General features: G+C 42.5%; 1 protein-coding gene across 9 annotated transcripts in view; it reads right to left on the bottom strand.

The window, feature by feature from the left end:
• LOC131104023 (myelin transcription factor 1-like) overlaps nucleotides 1-19,236 on the bottom strand; it is a 91,320-nt gene that overhangs the window by 18,652 nt on the left and 53,432 nt on the right. For 5 of the 9 annotated variants that reach the window (XM_058050701.1, XM_058050700.1, XM_058050705.1 and 2 more), the window contains exons 4-9: nucleotides 10,307-10,413; nucleotides 6,878-6,932; nucleotides 4,797-4,827; nucleotides 3,801-3,863; nucleotides 2,453-2,838; nucleotides 631-1,674 (exon numbers count right to left, since the gene is read on the bottom strand). In XM_058050701.1, coding sequence (XP_057906684.1) covers nucleotides 631-1,674; nucleotides 2,453-2,838; nucleotides 3,801-3,863; nucleotides 4,797-4,827; nucleotides 6,878-6,932; nucleotides 10,307-10,413 — 1,686 coding nt within the window. The other 4 variants (XM_058050702.1, XM_058050708.1, XM_058050707.1 and 1 more) reach the window with 4 other exon arrangements.

Here is a 19,236-nt window from a genome sequence, read left to right as displayed (position 1 = left end):
TCCCACCCTCGGCCATCTCTGTGTGGAGTTTACATGTTCTCCCCGTGCATGCGTGGGTTTTCTCCGGGTACTCCGGTTTCCTCCCACATTCCAAAAACATGCTAGGTTAATTAGCGACTCCAAATTGTCCATAGGTATGAATGTGAGTGTGAATGGTTGTTTGTCTATATGTGCCCTGTGATTGGCTGGCGACCAGTCCAGGGTGTATCTCGCCCAAAGACAGCTGGGATAGGCTCCAGCACCCTCCCTCGTGAGGAAAAAGCGGTAGAAAATGAATGAATGAATAAATTTCTTTATTACTAATATTATTACCCTCTATCATTATCTCTATTAGTATTATGGTTGTCATAACCTCTCATTTCTAAGCACTTGATGCTAATGATGCTAATGAAACAGTTGCTCCGACCTATTCTCGTTCCATGACTACAACTACATACAGCCAGGTGATGAAATGGATGCTTCCACCATCCCTTGCTGCATTTTACCCCACTTTGTCTCCCTACAATGCCAGCCAGTCTTCCTGTGTCTGCTTCTATTCTCTATTACTCTATCTTACTTTCCTCTACGTCTGTCCCCTCTTCAAATCAAACCAAACAACCTCAACTGAAAGAGTATAGCATTTGGTCCTACCTTTAAAGTAGCTCTTTCTGATGACATCAAGGTGCTTGGGGCGGTCTTCCATGGTGAAGTATCTCTGGTGTTGGATATTGGGCACACCCAGCAGCTCCCTGGGCCCGGCCGGCTTCACTTGCTCTGCTTTGAGGGCAATGGCTTGCTCGAGAAGGCCCAGGTTGCCTCGTGTCATGTCGAACATCTCAGACTCGTCTGTGATTGTGGAGCGTTGGGAGAGGCTGTCCTCGTCGTCACGCTCATCATCGCCGTCGACGTCATCAAAGTCTTTCTCCTCTGACTTGTCGGAATGTACCTCAATAATTTCAGGAGACGTAGACGGCGAGATTTTGTGAATTTGGAAGTTGTCACCTCTGCTGTTTGGTGAGTAGTCCTCAAGAGGACTGACCATGTGGGAGATGTATTTTAAAAGAGGGCTGGCCTTGTAGTTTTGAAGTGCGCTTAGTTTATGAGAGTCATTTATTTCAAGTGGACTGGTCCTAGTCATGCTATAATCTTCATTGGAATTGTAGTCCTCCAGAGGACTGACCCTGTGGTCTTCAGTCTTGATGTGTGTTCCCTGAGCTGCTGTGATGCTGGTGATGGTGCGGACAGCAGTTGGCACATTGGGGTTCACCTCCTCATCCTTCTCCTCTTTTGGAGTGATCGACCTCTGCTGTGCTGGCACTGCTGTCTCTTCTTCTTCTTCATCTGGTATGGGATCATGGTGGACGTCCTTGGTGAGATCGTCAAGCTCTCCTCTGTCATCCTCCTCTACTCCTTCAGTTTCCTCTTCCATGTCAGGACCAACCACTCCTTCCTCTGTTTCTGCCATATCCCCATTTTGCTCCTCTACTTTTTCACCCTGTTCAGCAGCCACCGTGACATCCCTCTCAGTCTCCATAGCAACAGGTGGCGGGGCAGCCACAGATGGAGCATCATTGTTGTTGCTGGTAGCAGGGACTTCGCCGAGATGGAGTAGAGAGCTGGCAACTTCTTCAGCATTCTCAGAAGAGGACTGACATTCCTGCGTCACTGGAGGCTCAATGATGACACACTCTTCTTCTGTGGAAACAAAGACAACTGTACTCTGTCTGCCAAAACAGTGTGTGAAATAAAGGTTATGGTTTATTATTAAATAGTGAATGGAAGCCTTTTCGGAAGACTGAAGGAGAAAAAGTAACTCTAATGATGTCATGGTGATTTAATTTCATTCATTCATTCATTTTCTACCGCTTTTTCCTCACGAGGGTCGCGGGGGGTGCTGGAGCCAATCCCAGCTGTATTGGGGCGAGAGGCGGGGTACAGCCAATCACAGGGCACATATAGACAAACAACCATTCACACTCACATTCATACCTATGGACAATTTGGAGTCGCCAATTAACCTAGCATGTTTTTGGAATGTGGGAGGAAACCGGAGTACCCGGAGAAAACCCACGCATGCACGTGGAAAACATGCAAACTCCACACAGAGATGGCCGAGGGCGGGATTGAACCCTGGTCTAAGCCATTTATCAGTAGAAAAAAAATATTAACCTAGCATGTTTTTGGAATGTGGGAAGAAACCGGAGTACCCGGAGAAAACTCACGCATAACAGGGAGAACATGCAAACTCCACACAGAGATGGCCGAGGGTGGAATCGAACCCTGGTCCTCCTAGTTGTGAGGTCTGCGCGGTGATTTAATTTATTAATCTATTTAGTGAAACTGTAAAAAAACCTAGGCCGCAGCGAGGCCGGGTTTGAATCTCCACTTGGGTATCTCTGTGTGGAGTTTGCATGTATGAGGTTAAGCGCTATAGAAAATGGATGGATAAAAGAAGACAAAAGAAAGGGCTAACCTTCATCGGATGCAGATATGTCCTTCTGATTGCTTTCTTCTTCCCTCTCCTCTTCCGTCTTATGTTGACTCTGTGTCGCTTCTACCTTTCTATTCATTTGTCCTTCATCTATCAGGTCTTCCATGGTCATCCTCTCTTCCTCTGCAACAGCATCCAGATCCTCATTTTCCATGGTCTGGCCTCCGTTCTCTCCATCCCTGTCACCCTCTCCGTCAGCCTCACTACTGGCATCACTTTCTGCACTGAAGCCCTCGTCGAGAGCTAATTTCAAGGGATGGGACTTCCTCTTGGATGCTGGACGCTCTGTTTCCTGTTCCTGTTCCTGTTCCTGTTCTGCCTCTGCCTCCTCTAGGCGGCGCTTTCTGGCTATGGGGCAGCCCAGAATGCTGACACAAGAGAAGAAAGGAAAAACTGAACCCAATTGTGTATAATAAACAGGGATATCATCGGAAACAACACGCATAAAATAGAACATCTTATAAATACACGAGTGCTCATTACAGTGTTAGGGAAACGGTGCAAGGAGCCATAGCCTGAGGAGGGCGCCATGCTCACTCAAACATTGCAACCAATCTCAGCCAATTGAGTAGATCGTTTAATGAACAACTTGTATGGAGAGCATGGCACATGAGGCAACGGAGAGTGAAATCCAATAAACTCCCTATTCTTCTCACCTGGGAGACGGCGAGGGAGATTGAAGGAGGATCTATAAACAAAGTGCATCCGAAAATTGCCTGCTGAATGACTACACATGTAAACAGATAGCTAATGTTTGCAACACAATAAAGGAGTCGCAAGCCGGTAAGCTGCCTTACTCTCTCAAGAGTGAGCCACACACACGAGGAGGATGGCAGCTGCTGGATGGAACCTGAAGAAATCCCTTCACACCAGCTGGAGCTTTTGTGTTCCTTTTTCAGGTTTCAGATTTATGGCATATAAGCTCCTTCGGCAGCTCAAATAATTACTCAAGTGTGACCTCAGGGTTTGAGAACCGTGGTTTTGAATTGATGCCACATGCAATTTTGAAGCTGCGTAGTGTAAACAATACTATGAGTTTTATTACTATTTATGATACATTAAAAAAATACAAAAACACAAATTCTAAAGGCCTAAAGTACTTTGAGGAATGAAAATGTACTCCTATTGACATGGATCGACTGTGTATGATGCGATTTATGCAAGCACAACTCTCGGCAAAACGACATCACTTCCAAAATGAGCTTTTGTTTCTTTGTTTTCATCCAAAAACAATCATTTTGCAAGAAGCGTAATGGGTATGGGTCGAGACATGACAAGGACAGACAAACAGACAAAGAAGGACAGACAGAAGCTTTTTGATCTGCCCTACCTTCTGTGTCGTGAGTATCTCCCACTGATATGGCCGGAGCCATTGCATCCAGGTGTGGGGCAGCTGGATGGGATGGATGGAGGTTAAAGATAACGTTTCAAACATGGCACACAGTAGTTAAGCAAAAATAATGGCCGCCCGCAGCAAAAATCAAAGAAAAGCATGCAAATTGAGCGCACATTTCACACACATGCACATGCACAAAGACACACGTGGTTGCTGATATGTATCCACATGATGCTTGAATGCAGGTGGCACCAAGCCGGGGAGAATATAATATTGTGTGTCGTACATCAAGCCTGGCCTATATCCTGTTACCATGAGCGATAATGATCAGTCAAGACCTTCTGTAATTTCCCCTGCTCTGCTCTCGTCACAGTCATCATCACCATCATCACCAGGCACCAACACCCCCCCACCCCCCACTCTATCTCTGTCCTCCTCATGAGCCTTGTCTGATTCAGGTTTCTATGACCCCTACGGACAGCTCATTTCCATTCTCATTAACATTACTCACCTATTGCCCTTTATTACTCTGATTATCCTTACTATTAATTTCAATTCACCAAAATGCTGCATTTGCATAATGTGTTCCTACTGTTTATTGGTTTTGCAGTTCTGAGCACATTAGTGCTTGGGGTGAGAACTGACAAAGCAGGTCGGAAAGAGACAAAGCACATGACTGTATGACCCTGGACGGTCCCAGCACTTCTCAAATCTTCAATTCTTTTGCAAAAATATCATAGTCCCCTTACAGCGGATCTCCTGCGTGTGTTCATAGCAGGAAATAGAAAAAGGCTGAGTGAAATCAATACCCAGTTTGAGGCACTGAGCCCAAGCTGAGGAGAGATGGGAACTAAAAAAAATACTAATATTGAGCTTCACTTAAAGAAGCACCAATAGCGTGTCTATAAGTGTCAAGGGGGGGGGGGGGGGGGGGGGGGGGTTGCACATAAAAGAACTTTATGGGAGATGAAGATGAAGGTGTTTTCTTACCTCAGCTCGTGTCCAATGAGCTCAATGGGAACTGAGAGAGAACAGAGAAAAGGGGGGGAGGTGAAAGGAGAGAATAAAGGTGAGCTAGAGTTCTGAAATCGGTGCTGCTAAAAGAAATTCAGATCAATAAATCACAAATGCAAACAAATCCCATGAGGCTTCCACAATAGAAGCTTACACACCACTGACTGCACGGGAGGGAAACACCTACACACCCCAAGTTCACGTATAAACGCACACAAAAACAAATACATATGAGGAAACAGGAAAAAGCATAATGGTGACAATCATATGCAGACATCAGCAATAAAACAAGATGAATTCTCACACTTTATTTAGCATGGGGGGGAAATTAAATCCACAGCACAACTGCCTTAAGAATAAAGCATCACTTTTTCTTTTTTTTCAAGGGTCAACTTAAAGTAATTGCCTCGAAAACATAAATCAAGCTGAGCTCCCCCATCAGCACACACACATCACTGTCCACCGGCTGGATGGCATCGATTGGGAGTTTAGCAACAGAATGAGTTGGAGAAATATTCTATTTTCATTTGGAGCAAATGAGAAAACAATACAACCCTGGAGAATCCAGCCAGGGCTCCAATATCTCATGCATTAATCACATGTCAGACATACCCCCACATATCAAGATACACAGATACACTAACCGCACATAAAAGTGTGTGTGTAAGAAGTATCTTGGTTTCTTCTTCTTTCATCACTCAGTTGGAATGAATCTCAACTGCTGCTCAGCAACATTGCTTCGAAACAAAAACTCGACTAGTAGCACTAATCCTTTCACGTATGAATGCAATTCAAGTGAAAAGATTTGTATTTTTCAGAGAATAAATAAACACAGGAGAGAGAACTAGCGGTCGACCTAATTTGCAATAAATCATCAAGAAATTGCTTTAAAACTGGGTTATTTGGGTTCAGATTCAGCCATGCCTCTTTCACTCCCTGCTGTGGACTTCTGTCTCCAGCATTGCTCCACCCACGGCGCCATCTGATTGGTTAAAGCAAGCCTTAGTGGCAGAGTGATTGTGAGTGAGAGTAAAAAAATTCAATTGAGTCTTGTTTTTTTGCAGGGAAGTATGCTAAGATCAAGGTTGAAAACACTGAGAGCTATTATCTAACTTTACAAGAGCTGTTGCTGGGCCTCTTAACTCCCTGTATTAACTACTAATAATCGGTATCGGTTCTGAAAAACCCATATCATCTACATCAGGGGTCTCAAACATGCGGCCCGCGGGCCAAATGTGGCCCGCAGGACACTAGTTTGAGGCCCCCGCCTTGATATGAAAGTTTAATGTTAGTGCGGCCCTCGCAAGTTTGATATGGATGCTGTATGCTATCATGTACCCAGAAAAAAATTATTACGTTTGATTAATGTTCATGTTAAAGGTTAAATAACTGTTAATAGTTATCCTCCCTATCCGTGTGGAAGTGGTAAGTTTTTGGCTATTTAAGTTTAAAGGAAATAACTTGAAGGCTACCGTTTAGGTCGCTAGCTCTCTAGTTTGCGAGTTAGCATGTGTCTCAAGACCCTGCAGTTGCGCAATATGTTGTAAATAAAAAAAAGTATAAATGTGACTATAGTCGTGTTTTGTCATGTCTACAGGGTTCTAATAATGCTTTGTTCATTTTAATCTGAAAAAAATAATTTGTCTACCCACCAACTATATGTAGTTTCTTAAGTTTTAATTATTTGGTGTTTTATTATTATTATTATATTTATTTATTACTGATTGATTGATTTTCTTTATTCTGGATTTGTTTATTTATTTTTCATCTTATTTTGTGCAGAAAAATAAAAATTAAGATATTTGAGAACAGTGGAATGTTTTATCAGAGCTTTTATTGTAGAAAATCGGAACCAAAGCACTGAAAAAGTTAGTTTTTAATAAATGCGTTTTTTTGGGGGGGGGAAATCTGATGCGGCCCAGCCTTGCCCAGACCCTAGCTCCAGTGGCCCCCAGGTAAATTGAGTTTGAGACCCCTGATCTACATCGATCTCCACAGCAAAACATTAATGTTTTCAATGCAAATTGGACATTACCCAACACAATGGCTTCCCTTACCTCTGATTCCCTTCGAACGAGTGCGAGTCCGCTTGTCATCACTTTCTACACTCATCTGAGAGAAGACAAACAAAGAAAGTGAGACACTGAAAGTTTATGGAGGTCCTCCTCCTCCATCGCTTTCTCTTAAAAATAGCAGAGAAAAAAAAAATACGACAAATACTGATGTAGTGACTCACAACATGAATTGACAGGCTTTACGGAGAGGAGGCTCAAGCTGCTTTTAAAATCCCCTCCCCTTCCACACCCTCCATTACACCACCTGTAATTTGCAGTGCCTGAGTGGTTGAACATGATTGTATATTATACAGCTGCAATGCGCCCTGGCTGTACAGCAGCCAGAGCCATTACCGAGAGGAAGGATTGGAAATCATAACTTTGAATACTATAATAATGAGGAAAAATCATATGGCCTCTAAAATGGCTGCTGTAACAACACTTGAAGCGAACATATATGTATGTACATATGTGTGTATTTGTGTGCGTATGGGCAAAGGAGAGCCTCAAAAGAGCAGGTGTTAACCTGGTTGCAACACTCATTCATAGACACACACACACACACACACACTAAGCAGGGCCATGCCTCCTTTGCGCTGCACTCTAAAGCTATCAGATGTTTTTTTTTTCTTTCTTTTCACAATGGAGCTTTTAGCTTTGATTACTGGACTTTATTTTATCACAGCTTTCTCCCATCTTTTTTTCTCCCATTATGTTTCACACTTCCTCCCTCCTGTAAGTGCCCCACCCGACTCCACACCACACCACACCACACCCCAACGGCTTTCTTGCCCAGCCACTTAACTGCTTTATGTTCTCTCTATAGTCAAGCTGGCATCACCACAGTGGGATTCAAACACAAGGCCCCTGTTTCTCCTCTTAGTTTACCCCCCTTTCCTTTCCTTCTCTATTTTGGCAAAGTCCCTTTCCTGTTAATAGACTTAGAATGAGAGAAAGAGGGATGAGAGGAAGATGAAGCATGTTGTTGTTGTCGATAAGGACTTTTTTTTTTTCCGTACGCTTCATTCACTAGCCTTTAGTGTCAGGCCGGAGGTACAGGTGCAGGCAGAAAAAGACCCTCCCTTTCTGTGTGTGCGGGCCTTTGCAACTCTTTAGATCAGGCTCTGTTAGTGTAGAAGTTGTGCAACAAGCCGCGGCTTTGTACCCCCGCCCGAAGGAAGTCGTCGACTCCTTCTGCACCCTACTTGCAACGTGGAGCTGAGTGGATATAAGAAGAGTGCAGTGTGAAGAGTTTTCTATGAATAGGAGTGTGCTCCCTCACACTAATGGCTTGCTGTGTGTGTATATACATCCAATCAATTTGCTGGGCTTGGCAATGGAGGTTAAAAGCAGATGATGAATCAAATGATGTACGACCCCAAACAAAAAAGACACATGAGTATATATGTACACAATGCTTTCCCGCTAATTAATTCTGTAATTAATTGTATGAATGTGCACATGCTCAAATGGCACATGTGCGCGTAAATACAAATTAAACTTACATTACAGCTTGAGCACAGGGTTTTTTAATGTTTGTGTAACCATAGCTACACATTTGTAAATTGGTAACCACATCCTTCTCTTTCTTCCTGTCCCTTTTCTCAATTCCAACTCATTAAATTTGTATGTGCACAAAGTCACAGCGAGTGGAAGCAAACCCGGAAAGGCAAGCCATCACCTGATTTTCATAATCTCTTTGAAAGGCGCACTTGGAATTTATGTTCAGACTTGTTGTCTTTTAAGCAAGACTCCTTGTGGAGTGTGCACATGATTAGCAATACAAGAGAGGTGCTAGTATTGTGTCCATGTGTGAATAAAAGTGTGTGACACTTGCAGCGTGAATGTGTATTGTGTGTGATTTAAACTAGTGTGAAATGTAACGTGAAATGGTGGTGGAGGGGAAAAAGAATAAAAGCAAAAGGTGGGATGTACAGCTCATCCCTACGGGCTGTGTTGTACATTCTCAATTATGTTTTTTTGCGTGTGATGCTTTGGTATAGGAGGGTGCTGCTGTGCATTGTGACAGCTCTATGTAAATGTCTGGCTGGGGGGCGCTGACTTCAGAGAGAAGGTCACCCCTCGTCTCTTGGCTCACATTAATGACGCTTTCATTCATTTTTAGTTTTTTACAAAAGCGAGCGAGAGAGTTGCAAGGAGTCAGTGGAGCAGATGACGGAAGACTGACATCCCTGAAAATGACCTGCAGGCAGCAGCTGCCAATTAAGAGGTGAGCTTAACACCTCTCTCCGCAGACTGACCACGCCGGGAAAACCTCCATGTTGGATTAGTGTGCACGGCAAGCCTATTCATGGTTTCATTTTAATAATTCACACAGGAGTACCATGGAGAGGTGGGAGGAGGGGGAGGTGTGTTTTTCGCTCTACATACATGAACAAGACGAGCACAAGAGCAAGCCTTAACCAAGGCCAAACTAGCCCTACATGGCCTAAGGATCCATATTGGAATCTAAGTGGTTTTTCCTAATGGGCTACACATGCTCAATTATGGCAGAACCAGAGATCCCACAAAGCCTAAAGTGAAAGTAAAGTAAAATAAAAAGTAAAAAAAAAACAAACATAAAAATCCTGGCTCTACACTTAATGATGGGATTTTGACCACAGCATATCTCTGTTCCACTTCTGATAAAAAAAGGTTCTATTATGACAGGTGCCATACAGGAGGGGGTGTTTCTCCTCGGGGCCCCCAGTAGTAGAAATCAACCCAAATCAATAAACGTCATCTTCTTAGATGAACCTGAGCCATCAAGGGGGGAGCAAAACTACTTTTACTGGGCCCATGGGGGAAGCCACCCACCCCCACTCACCTCCTCCTCCTTGTCCTCACACCCCCCCCCCCACCTACCCACCCTACAGTCATCTCATCTCATCTCTTTGTTGCATGTCGCCTCAAAAAAAAAAAAAGGAAAAGCACAAACTGTTTTCAGCTTCCAGAAATAACCTCAAAAAATGATCATAGCAGCGGAGTTAGTTTTGGAAATGGAGTATCCTTTTCTGCTGATACAAATATGAGCAGCTCAAGACCATCCTTTTTTTTTTATTGTGTTTCAGTACAATAAAAAAAAAATGCTGTGGCGAGAAGTGAATGCAGCCGAGGCAAAACGCTGAGCTTAACTAAACTCAGATAAGCTGAACTGGGTTAGAGAGGAAGATGGGTGGGGCTTTGCAAGACATTTGATGTGCTGTTTGATTATGTTTTCCAGTATTCCATCACCTGACCCCCCCTCCCTCACCCAACACACACACACAGACCTCTCCTTCATCCTGCCCCCTTCTTTCTTACTGTCCCTGCTGAGTTATGAAATGAGGAAATGCCCAGGAAGCAGAATGAAGTTGTTGGTGGGGTGGTGAAGGGGAGTTGAGGGCCGTGGGGTGGGGGGGGGGCTTGCTGCTGCAGGGCCCTGTCACTCACCATGATTGGTCGACGGCTCTGCAGTCTCAGGGAGGCCTGACAGCGGCTGCTGGTCCTCTCGCCTCGTGTCCACCGCTGGTTCACCAGCTCGCCCCGAAACTCATTTTCTAGTGCAAGGAACAGAGGAAGAAAGGAAGCAGGGGGTGAGGATTTACAATTTGTGGGGGGTAGAAGGAGACAAAAATTGAGGCAAATAAAAAAAATATTTTGAATAATCAGTTCCAGTGGAGGGGTGGTGGTTCGAGGAGCGGGTGTGGTGAGAGAGGAGCATATTAAGGGGGTGGGGTGATGGTACTTTACTACTTTATGTTTAAAGGAACAACACACACACACACACACACACATACACGGTTAAGTGCTGCAGCTGGGGTCTCTGTCAGTTGACTAATAGAATCAATCAAATTTGCGCATTTTTATCGAGCTTTTCAGGGCACATGTAGAAGAGAGTGGGGGAGGATGAGAGGAATGAATGGTCAGTAAATAATGAATCTTCCATAAATCAGCCTTCTTTTTTTCTCTCCCCCTTTTTTTTTCATTAAGGTAATAGCTCCTCACTTCATTGCCCTGATCACCCAAGAGAAACTTTAAGTCTATTTTAAATCCCCACTAGATTCTTCCTACACTATAACACAACTTGTCATGTTTAAAAGGATGTATTAATAAGGAGAGCGAGGTGTACTTTTTTTTATATCAGTGCTCAAGGCTAAACAGATGTACTTTTTATTATAGCCCTAAGGCTGAGAATCAGGTTTTATCCTATAGTGAATATCAGGTGAAACATGATATTATAAAAGCAGATGATCTCTTGTCTTGTTTATGAAATGATTCCTATTGCACATTAATTTGTTAACACTTAAATGGCCGAAGTTTGGGTCAACACACAAATTCAGACTGAAGCTGCAGTGCAGACTAAAAGCACATTTGAAAAACTGAGAGGTCCTGGACCACAGCCCATGCGCCCCCCCCCCCCCCCCCCTCCTCGCAGCCTCTTCACCTCCAAAGTCCCCCCTGCACTTCCCATCTCTACTTTGCCCATTACATGCAGAACCCGCCAACGCCCAGCCAGCACTCTGAAAAATGCTTGTTTATCAACTTTTACCCCCCCCCCCCAGCAAGAAAAGTGATGACAGCAGCAATACTGTTGGTCTGCATCTCTGTCTCAGCTGTCTCCACACATACAACATCCATGAAAACTCTCCTGTCTCCTTTTGCTTCTTTACCCCCCCCCCCCCTCTTCCCACCATTCCTTCTTTTAAAAGGGAAGTGAAGTGAGCATCTGTCCTGTATTGTTAGTTTGGAGGCCAAGTAGCTGAGAGTACTTCCTAAATGCCAAATATATAACAGCTTTCTGCAAGGATACTTTCTGGCCTCAGGTCAGATCTACTGTTCTCTGTTGACTACCGAGCAAACACATTAATGCAAAGTGAATGGATAAAAAAAGATATATATTTTTTCTTCAGTTCCTGTCCAAAATACGTCACTCACTGACATTTCATAAAGGTTCACACACAAGCTTGTGAATCATTCCGATACGAGATCTGTATCAAAATAATGCTCAGTTTTGATTGACACTGTTACAGAATGACAGTATTGCTTCCTTAAGGGGTGTTTCTAACATTTTGAACATGAAGGGGATATTGGAAAGAAATACTAGACACAGCTCTCTAGACTGCAATCTAAAACCACAATAACGAGCATTAAACATCATAATGACAGTGTCGATCAAAAGAGTATTATTGCAAAGCCAGAATTGTGTATATACAAATACAATTATATACATATATATATATATACATACATATACACAAAAAGTTGAAGCTCTATCTTAATACCATTATACTCGCAGCTTACTGTATTGGGACAATGGGGCAAAGAGCTCTAAATCCATAGTTAGATTAAATACCAGAGTGGGCCGACTGTAACGGTATTAAGTTTACATACGGAGCTGGGCCAGCTGTACGCTCCAGCTCCTGTAAAGAAGGATTTAGTCACAACGCAATGTGATTAGACGGTCAACCAAACAGAAGAGAATCACAAATCAAAAGTGTTGGGAGTTAAAGAGGGAGTAAAACTAAACTGAATACTTCTATTTGTATTCTAAAAAAGGTGCAGCATAGTATAGGTTAAATACTGTGTAAAGAGAACAGGGGTCAGAACCAACGCCTGGTATAGTTCCGGGGCAGAAGCAGAGGGGAATAAATGGGGGAAAGCAAAGCAGCAGCTTTTGGAGGAGCTCACCCTGAGGGCCACCCTGACCTCTACGTCTGAGAAACAACAAACGTGCCACTGCTGGTTAAAAAAAATGTGTGTCCCATTGGCACTGCACTGGTCCAAGTTGGTACATTTAGTATTGTTTAGAATCATCATCATACATCTAAGTTTATTCCTTTCAAAAACAGGGCATGAAATTCATTATTTCCAGGCCTCTCATTTGAAATGTCTCTCTTTCTATTGAAAGCCTCCAGGACCCTGACCTTTGCTTGTATAGCTTAGATTTCTGATAGGCTTTGAATGACAAGGGTGCAATTTGGCCCCAGCTGCTCCGCCAACATGTTTATTACGCTCCCTCCTCTGGCACCTGCTGTCCTCGCCGCGGGCTATTCAGTCCCTAATAAATAGAAAGGTTTGCCATTTAGGTAACTAAAAAAACATGAAGCAAGCTTGGTGTACGCTAAACTCAGCTCTATAGTCTCCGTGGCAACATAAGGGCACCAATAACCTAATTCTGTAATCCCACAAATCTAGGTTATATATTTCACAGGAAGTCAGCAGAGCGAAACAAAAAGTGTTCTCATAAGTTGAAAGTTAGCATCGTTTCCTTAGGGTGTTTAAATTGGATATATCTGCTCCTGTACAATACTAAGTGTATATTTTGGATATCTTGTATATATCTTGTCTTTTTTTACAGTACTTTTATATACTTTTTTTTTTTTAACTTGACTACTGCACTGAAAGGAGAAGCTCTCCAATCTCGTTGTACATCTTGTATAATGACAATAAAGGCCATTCCATTCCATTCCATTCCATTCCACTCTCCAGAGCAAGAAGAAGAAACAAAACAATAATAGTAAAAAATTATAAAAATTAGAAAAACATTCATAAAAGTATTTTTTAAAGACCTCACCACAAGGCTTGAATTACTAAATAAAGTTTCTAGAGTTGGAAACTCACATATGCTGTGAAAAGAAACATTAAATAATTTATAATCTATCACAACAATAGTAGAACAACTTAAAATAGTTTATAAAAGTAAATAGCAACATAAACTAAAGATTCTAAGGGAGACATAGTAGGTAGTTGTAGTGTGCCTCATCATCATCATCATCAACATCAACATCCCTCATCTCTTTCCTCCATCTTAGGACGCAGGTGCATTGACAGACCGGAGGGCCGCACACACTCACATACACACACACACACACATGCACATTTCGTGGCCATGTAAGCAAAGCAAAGAGAAGGAGGGGAGGATTGTGCAAACACAACACACAGGTCCACATTATGCACCGCGGGATAGAATCCGACATGAAAAAATAACGTGCAGCCTGTTTCCTCAACACTGCTTGTTATTTTCCAGTACGCTTTTAAAACTTAAAAAAAAAAGGATCTCCACAACATTAAAGGCGGCTGACATTTGAAAAGAGCATCTCTATTTTTCTCCGCTGCAGAGGATCAAATGGCCAACCCCTCCCTCTTTTAACACACTCACTCCATCTTTTCATCCATCCGTCCGTCCTCACAAACACATCGCAACAACAGCGAGATTTACAGCCTAAACTCCGCACATTGGATTGCACACACTTTGGATTGCACACACAACAAAACAATATGTCTCCTATATGTACGCTGATTGGCGGTGGTGTTGCGTAAAACGGATGCATCTATTCCTGGAAGATAGCAAAGGTGAAACTAGAGGACGGAGGATGAAGGATACACCTCAAGTATCCTGCACAGTTCCATAAAGGAGTATTAGAGAAGTACTATTTGTAAACACAACGCACATCAAATACACACTGATGAAGGATAGATTATAAGAAGTGTATACATGCACACACACGCGTCGTAATAAGACTTTACACAAGAAAGTTTGAATTTATAGGTGTAAGGAAATAAATTAAGTCATAAATAAAATGTATATTAAAAAATATCGTTACCTGCAATGAACAATATTTCGTCGCTGCGTCCTCGTTGTGTTTTAAGAATTGAAGATGAAGTTTTCTTTAGGTAATAATAGTAGCAGTAATTATAATCATAACAATATCCAAGTGAATGCTTAAAGATGATTTTTTTTTGTATCCCGGTCCAAAAGGTCCAGATGTGGTAAGGAAGAGAACGGCCTCGGTCACGCGTAGCACCGGCCTAGGGGCTCCCGGATCGAGGCGTGAGGGATGTTACTTGTTTGTAAGCAAAAACATGGCTTCATTTGCCTTTGTCAGCGAGAAAAAAAAACCTAATATTGACTTACCTTTCCCTCATGAGCCATTGTAGCCCCCACCTCCCCTCCACCACCACCCCCCCACTCTCCTCCCTCCGCCCTTTGCCATGACATCACGGAAGCTGTAGTAAAACCTCGAGCATCACATGGGCAGGGCTTGAGGACCACCCCCACAACCCCCCACCCCCAGTTCCACACACCCCTCACGACGCGCTCCGTCGTACATGAACACGCCCACATCTATCTCTCTCTTTCTCTCTCTCTCTCCCCCCCCTCGAACACATGCATCATCCCAGCCAATGAAGCTGAGCACCTCAAACTAGGAAAATTGCATTTTAATTTTTAAGCACTCCACACTCCCAAATGACAAGGCTAGTCAGAACAAGCATCAACACGTGTCACTAAATCATAACTACTTATGGTAGAGTCATACTTCAGGCATTATCCACCCCCATGCCTACTTGATAGTGGTATGACCCAATGTTTCATTCAAGCTATATTCGTTTCCCTGCAGTTATGGACTTTGCCAGATAAATGAAATTCTCCATTTACAAATATGATGCTTCAAATCATAATATGACTTGTGGCCATGAGACCACTGCCTTATAAGAGATGTGCTGATAAGTCTCACATGACAGAATAATGCCAGTTCCTAGAACCAGTCTTAAGAGTGTTACTTAGAGTCACTCCAAAATGTTTTTTTTTCTTTCCTTGGCTGTTTTGAAACCATTAGTGGAAATGACAACCATTCATTACAAGCCATTTGAGAATAGTCCCCACAAATGCCATTCTTTATCTGCTGTCTCCACGCTGCTCACGCAGGGAATATTCAAAAAGCCCAACCTTCAGCTTTCAGAAATTCTATTAAATTCTTATCTCCTTGCAGCAGGCTCTTTTTGTGCAATCCCATTGTTATGCATTGGAGCTGAAATCAATCACCGGCCGTGCACATCGCATCAGTATGATTTCAGACTATGGCTGCCTGCGTAGGAGAGGGGACTCACACAGGGGCAACAATCAAATAAACAAGACGGGTGGAGGGAAGAATAGGGGGGGGGGGGTTATGAATTCTCCCAAACCTTGATCCAGCTGGAGGGGGTAAGGGGGGGGCTATGTAAAAAGTTAGTGGAAGTGAACAAGACTTCATAGCTTAAACTTAAAATGTCAATGCCACATTTCCAACATACTCTAATTATCGCATTAATTAATTACTAATGCAATATATTGTTTCATATGCATGTGTCACCTACACCACAAAGCTAATATGATTACTCAGATACCTCCAAGGCTTACATTGGAATAGTTTTAGCATCTATAATGTATAAAATACTTCAATTTTTCTGTACATTGTCCTCAGTGGATAAAGTTTGGACACACTTGCCTTAAAATAAACTTGTTAATTTAGTTTGAGGTTGATCATGCAGCCTGTGGAGAGCTCCACAGTTGTTCCCCCTTTAAGTATGTATCAGAACCATGGACAGCTCTCATTGCAGCACACTACCTGGCATGAGATTATTGGGGATGTAACATAAGTTTCTGTATTTCTCTCAGTAAGTGTAGAAATAGACTTAATGAGCATTTCATTTTCAACAATATGTCAGTATTCCTCGCTGTGTTGCTGAAGGACGAGGCAGCTGCTGAACCTTTGTGTATACGCCTACATAAAAGATTACAAAAGTAATCAAAATATAGCTCAAGTTAATCCCCCACTTTTATACATTTGGTCATCCCCACAAGTATCAAATCTCATCAGTGAAGTTTAGCACAAATTGTAAATATTTTTTCAGAACTTTGTTTGGTCTTCATAGGCCTTCATAGTGAGGCGTGTGGCTTTTTCCATGATTTATTTTTTCAAAGCCAATAAAACAAAATAAACATCTGTAAAGAAATGTTGTGATGTTGTAAATATCATCATTAATTAATAATGTTTTTTTAATTTAAAAAGTAATTCTTTTTTTTAAATAAGTGAAATATTTTTCAATCCAGATTAGGGAGAAGACAAGATGACAAACTAATTTAAGTGTAAACTGTTTACTTGCAATTTTAGATACAAAATGGTAAACTTTCCCTGCTGTGTTTAGGTGCAGATGGCACAGAGGCCTCCTTCCACTTTATGAATGAAGTTGCATGGTGGCTATATTGTGCATAAATATTACATGGGGCAGCAGCTGACTGAGTGCTAAGGTTGGGACCGGGGGAGGCCCCTATGGGCCCTCGACAGATGGAACAAGCCGACAGACTACCTCAACAAAAAAAAAAGTTTCTAATCAGTCCGCAGCTTCGCATTGTCCCCACGGTACCACAGGGCCACAAGGTCCCCTAGGGGATCAACTGTCCTTTGTCTGGGAAGTTCCACTACGGGGTGGACGTTGAGACTATAGAATGGAGTAAAGTTTATTTTCAAATGTCTTCATATATTGTTGACACTAAACTTGCACAACGGGGGCTCGACTGTAAATCTCTATTTAATCCCTCTGTGACGTCACTAAGAGGTATTTTAAACATAAACACACGTACTTTCTACTAAACTTAACACAAAATATTCCGTCAAGTGTTCGACATACGCTAATGTAACTCATTCAAGCCAGCAAACACAAACGTGAAAGAGTTTAAAGAGTCAAGTTCTGTCATCTTCGTAAAGTTTGCCGCCAACGAATAAAGGTTAGTGATACGAACCTAGAAAAGTGCGACACAGCTTCATCTTTGCGACCATCGCGTCTGCCCCGAGCGTCAAGTGCTGCCGCCAAGTTTGAACTAGTGGTGCTCAAACTTGCTCAAACTTTACTACAACTTGCCGGGCCGGGTGGGTGGGGTGATTGTGATTGACAGCTGAGGAGAGCCAATAGGAAGTGCGCCGTGTGTTCCTACTGCCCGGAGCTGGCCGAGGGCCTGAAATCCCCCCTTACCACACCCCAACACACACACACACACAACACAGTCATCCTAATCACCCCCCCCCCACACACACACACACACAAGTCTCAGCTTTCAACAACAATAGCCTGCACAGCAACAAAGAGCATCTGCTATGGCCGACAACTTCTCACACTTGGCTCCTTCAGCAATTTAATTTCACAACATTAAAAGCATATCTGAGCATTTCTATTTGGGAGAAACAGAAAATTATCTGCAATAATATAATATTATAATAATATAATAATAATATAATTCGGTGACTCAAATTTAGTACAAAAAGTATGTTAAAAAGTTATCCTAAGTGCTGTCCATTGTAACATATCATAACAGCCAAAGCTAGAGTTCATAATATATTTTTATTTAAAAAAATATGGCAAACATATTTTAATTATCTTAGTATTTATTACTTTTTTAAAGTTATACTTTACTAATAAGCTTCAACCCCACTCTTTAGGCCACACATAGCAGATGTACAGCTAATTTGGGTAAGTTGGAGAAACATTTTCACTCTAACTCCAGGCCTTTTCACAATATGTGTGTGTGTGTGTGTGTGTGTCTGGGACAGACAGACAGTTCCTCCCTCTCAATAGCAGATGGTCGGCCAGATAATGAGCTCTCCCATTGCTTGCTCCCATTATCCTCATCTCACCAAGATGGAACGGGGGGTATTCCACCATCAACTCACAACCTAACGCTTTTTTTCTTCATTTCATTTCATCTCCATTCATTGACTTTTTTAAAAAGTATATGAATGTTTACTTCTTTGTTTATAAGAGTTGACCAAAAACAAGTATTCTGGTCGTATTCGTAATCTCACAATATGAAAGATAAACTTAACAAAGGTAAACTTAATAAAGAAAGTTCACTTTTACTAAGTATGATGTGTGCAACATGGTGCAGGTATCCAGTGATAGTTCTAGTAAACAAATCCCCGACACACCACCTTGCCATTTCCATTCCACATTTATTGGCATTAAAAAGTGAGAGCAAGAACACCAATAATGAATCGACTGCTTATCTGAGGATGGCAGACAGCCTCTGATCACGGCTCTCTCACTCTTCACCCCCACAGGCCGCACCCTTATGCTCCAGCCGGCAGAGAGGACCAAGCATACACATTCTGCACGTTCAGCCATATGCAAACACACCGAAATGAATACACACATAGTAAAGACAACCACCCCCCCACACCCCCTCCAATGTCAACCCCTTTATTCTTCGCTCTGTAGAGCAGGCAGCTGAACTCTGACACAGGCTCCAGCTGTCTTGGAGACGGGGGTGACAATAAAGTTTCAACAAATATGCACACACATGCACACACTCGAGTGTAGAAAACAAAACCTTGTTGAGAAAATGACCCGTCTGAGCTAATTAAAGAAAATTTCACTCACTCTTAATCATCTTTGCTATTCCAAAGTCTTGATAAATGCAGGTGGTCCTCTGTTCAAGTTGTATTTCTATGTAAGTCCAGTTTTGATATAAGTTTGATATACCTAAATTAACACATACGTCACTCACACTAGACACATACAATAAAATACAGTTTAAAAAAGTGAATGGCAGCAGACCCTTTCACATG

This window comes from Doryrhamphus excisus, chromosome 16, assembly GCF_030265055.1.
Source record: "Doryrhamphus excisus isolate RoL2022-K1 chromosome 16, RoL_Dexc_1.0, whole genome shotgun sequence".
NCBI lineage: Eukaryota > Metazoa > Chordata > Actinopteri > Syngnathiformes > Syngnathidae > Doryrhamphus > Doryrhamphus excisus.
This window is presented reverse-complemented; position numbering and strand designations above follow the sequence as displayed.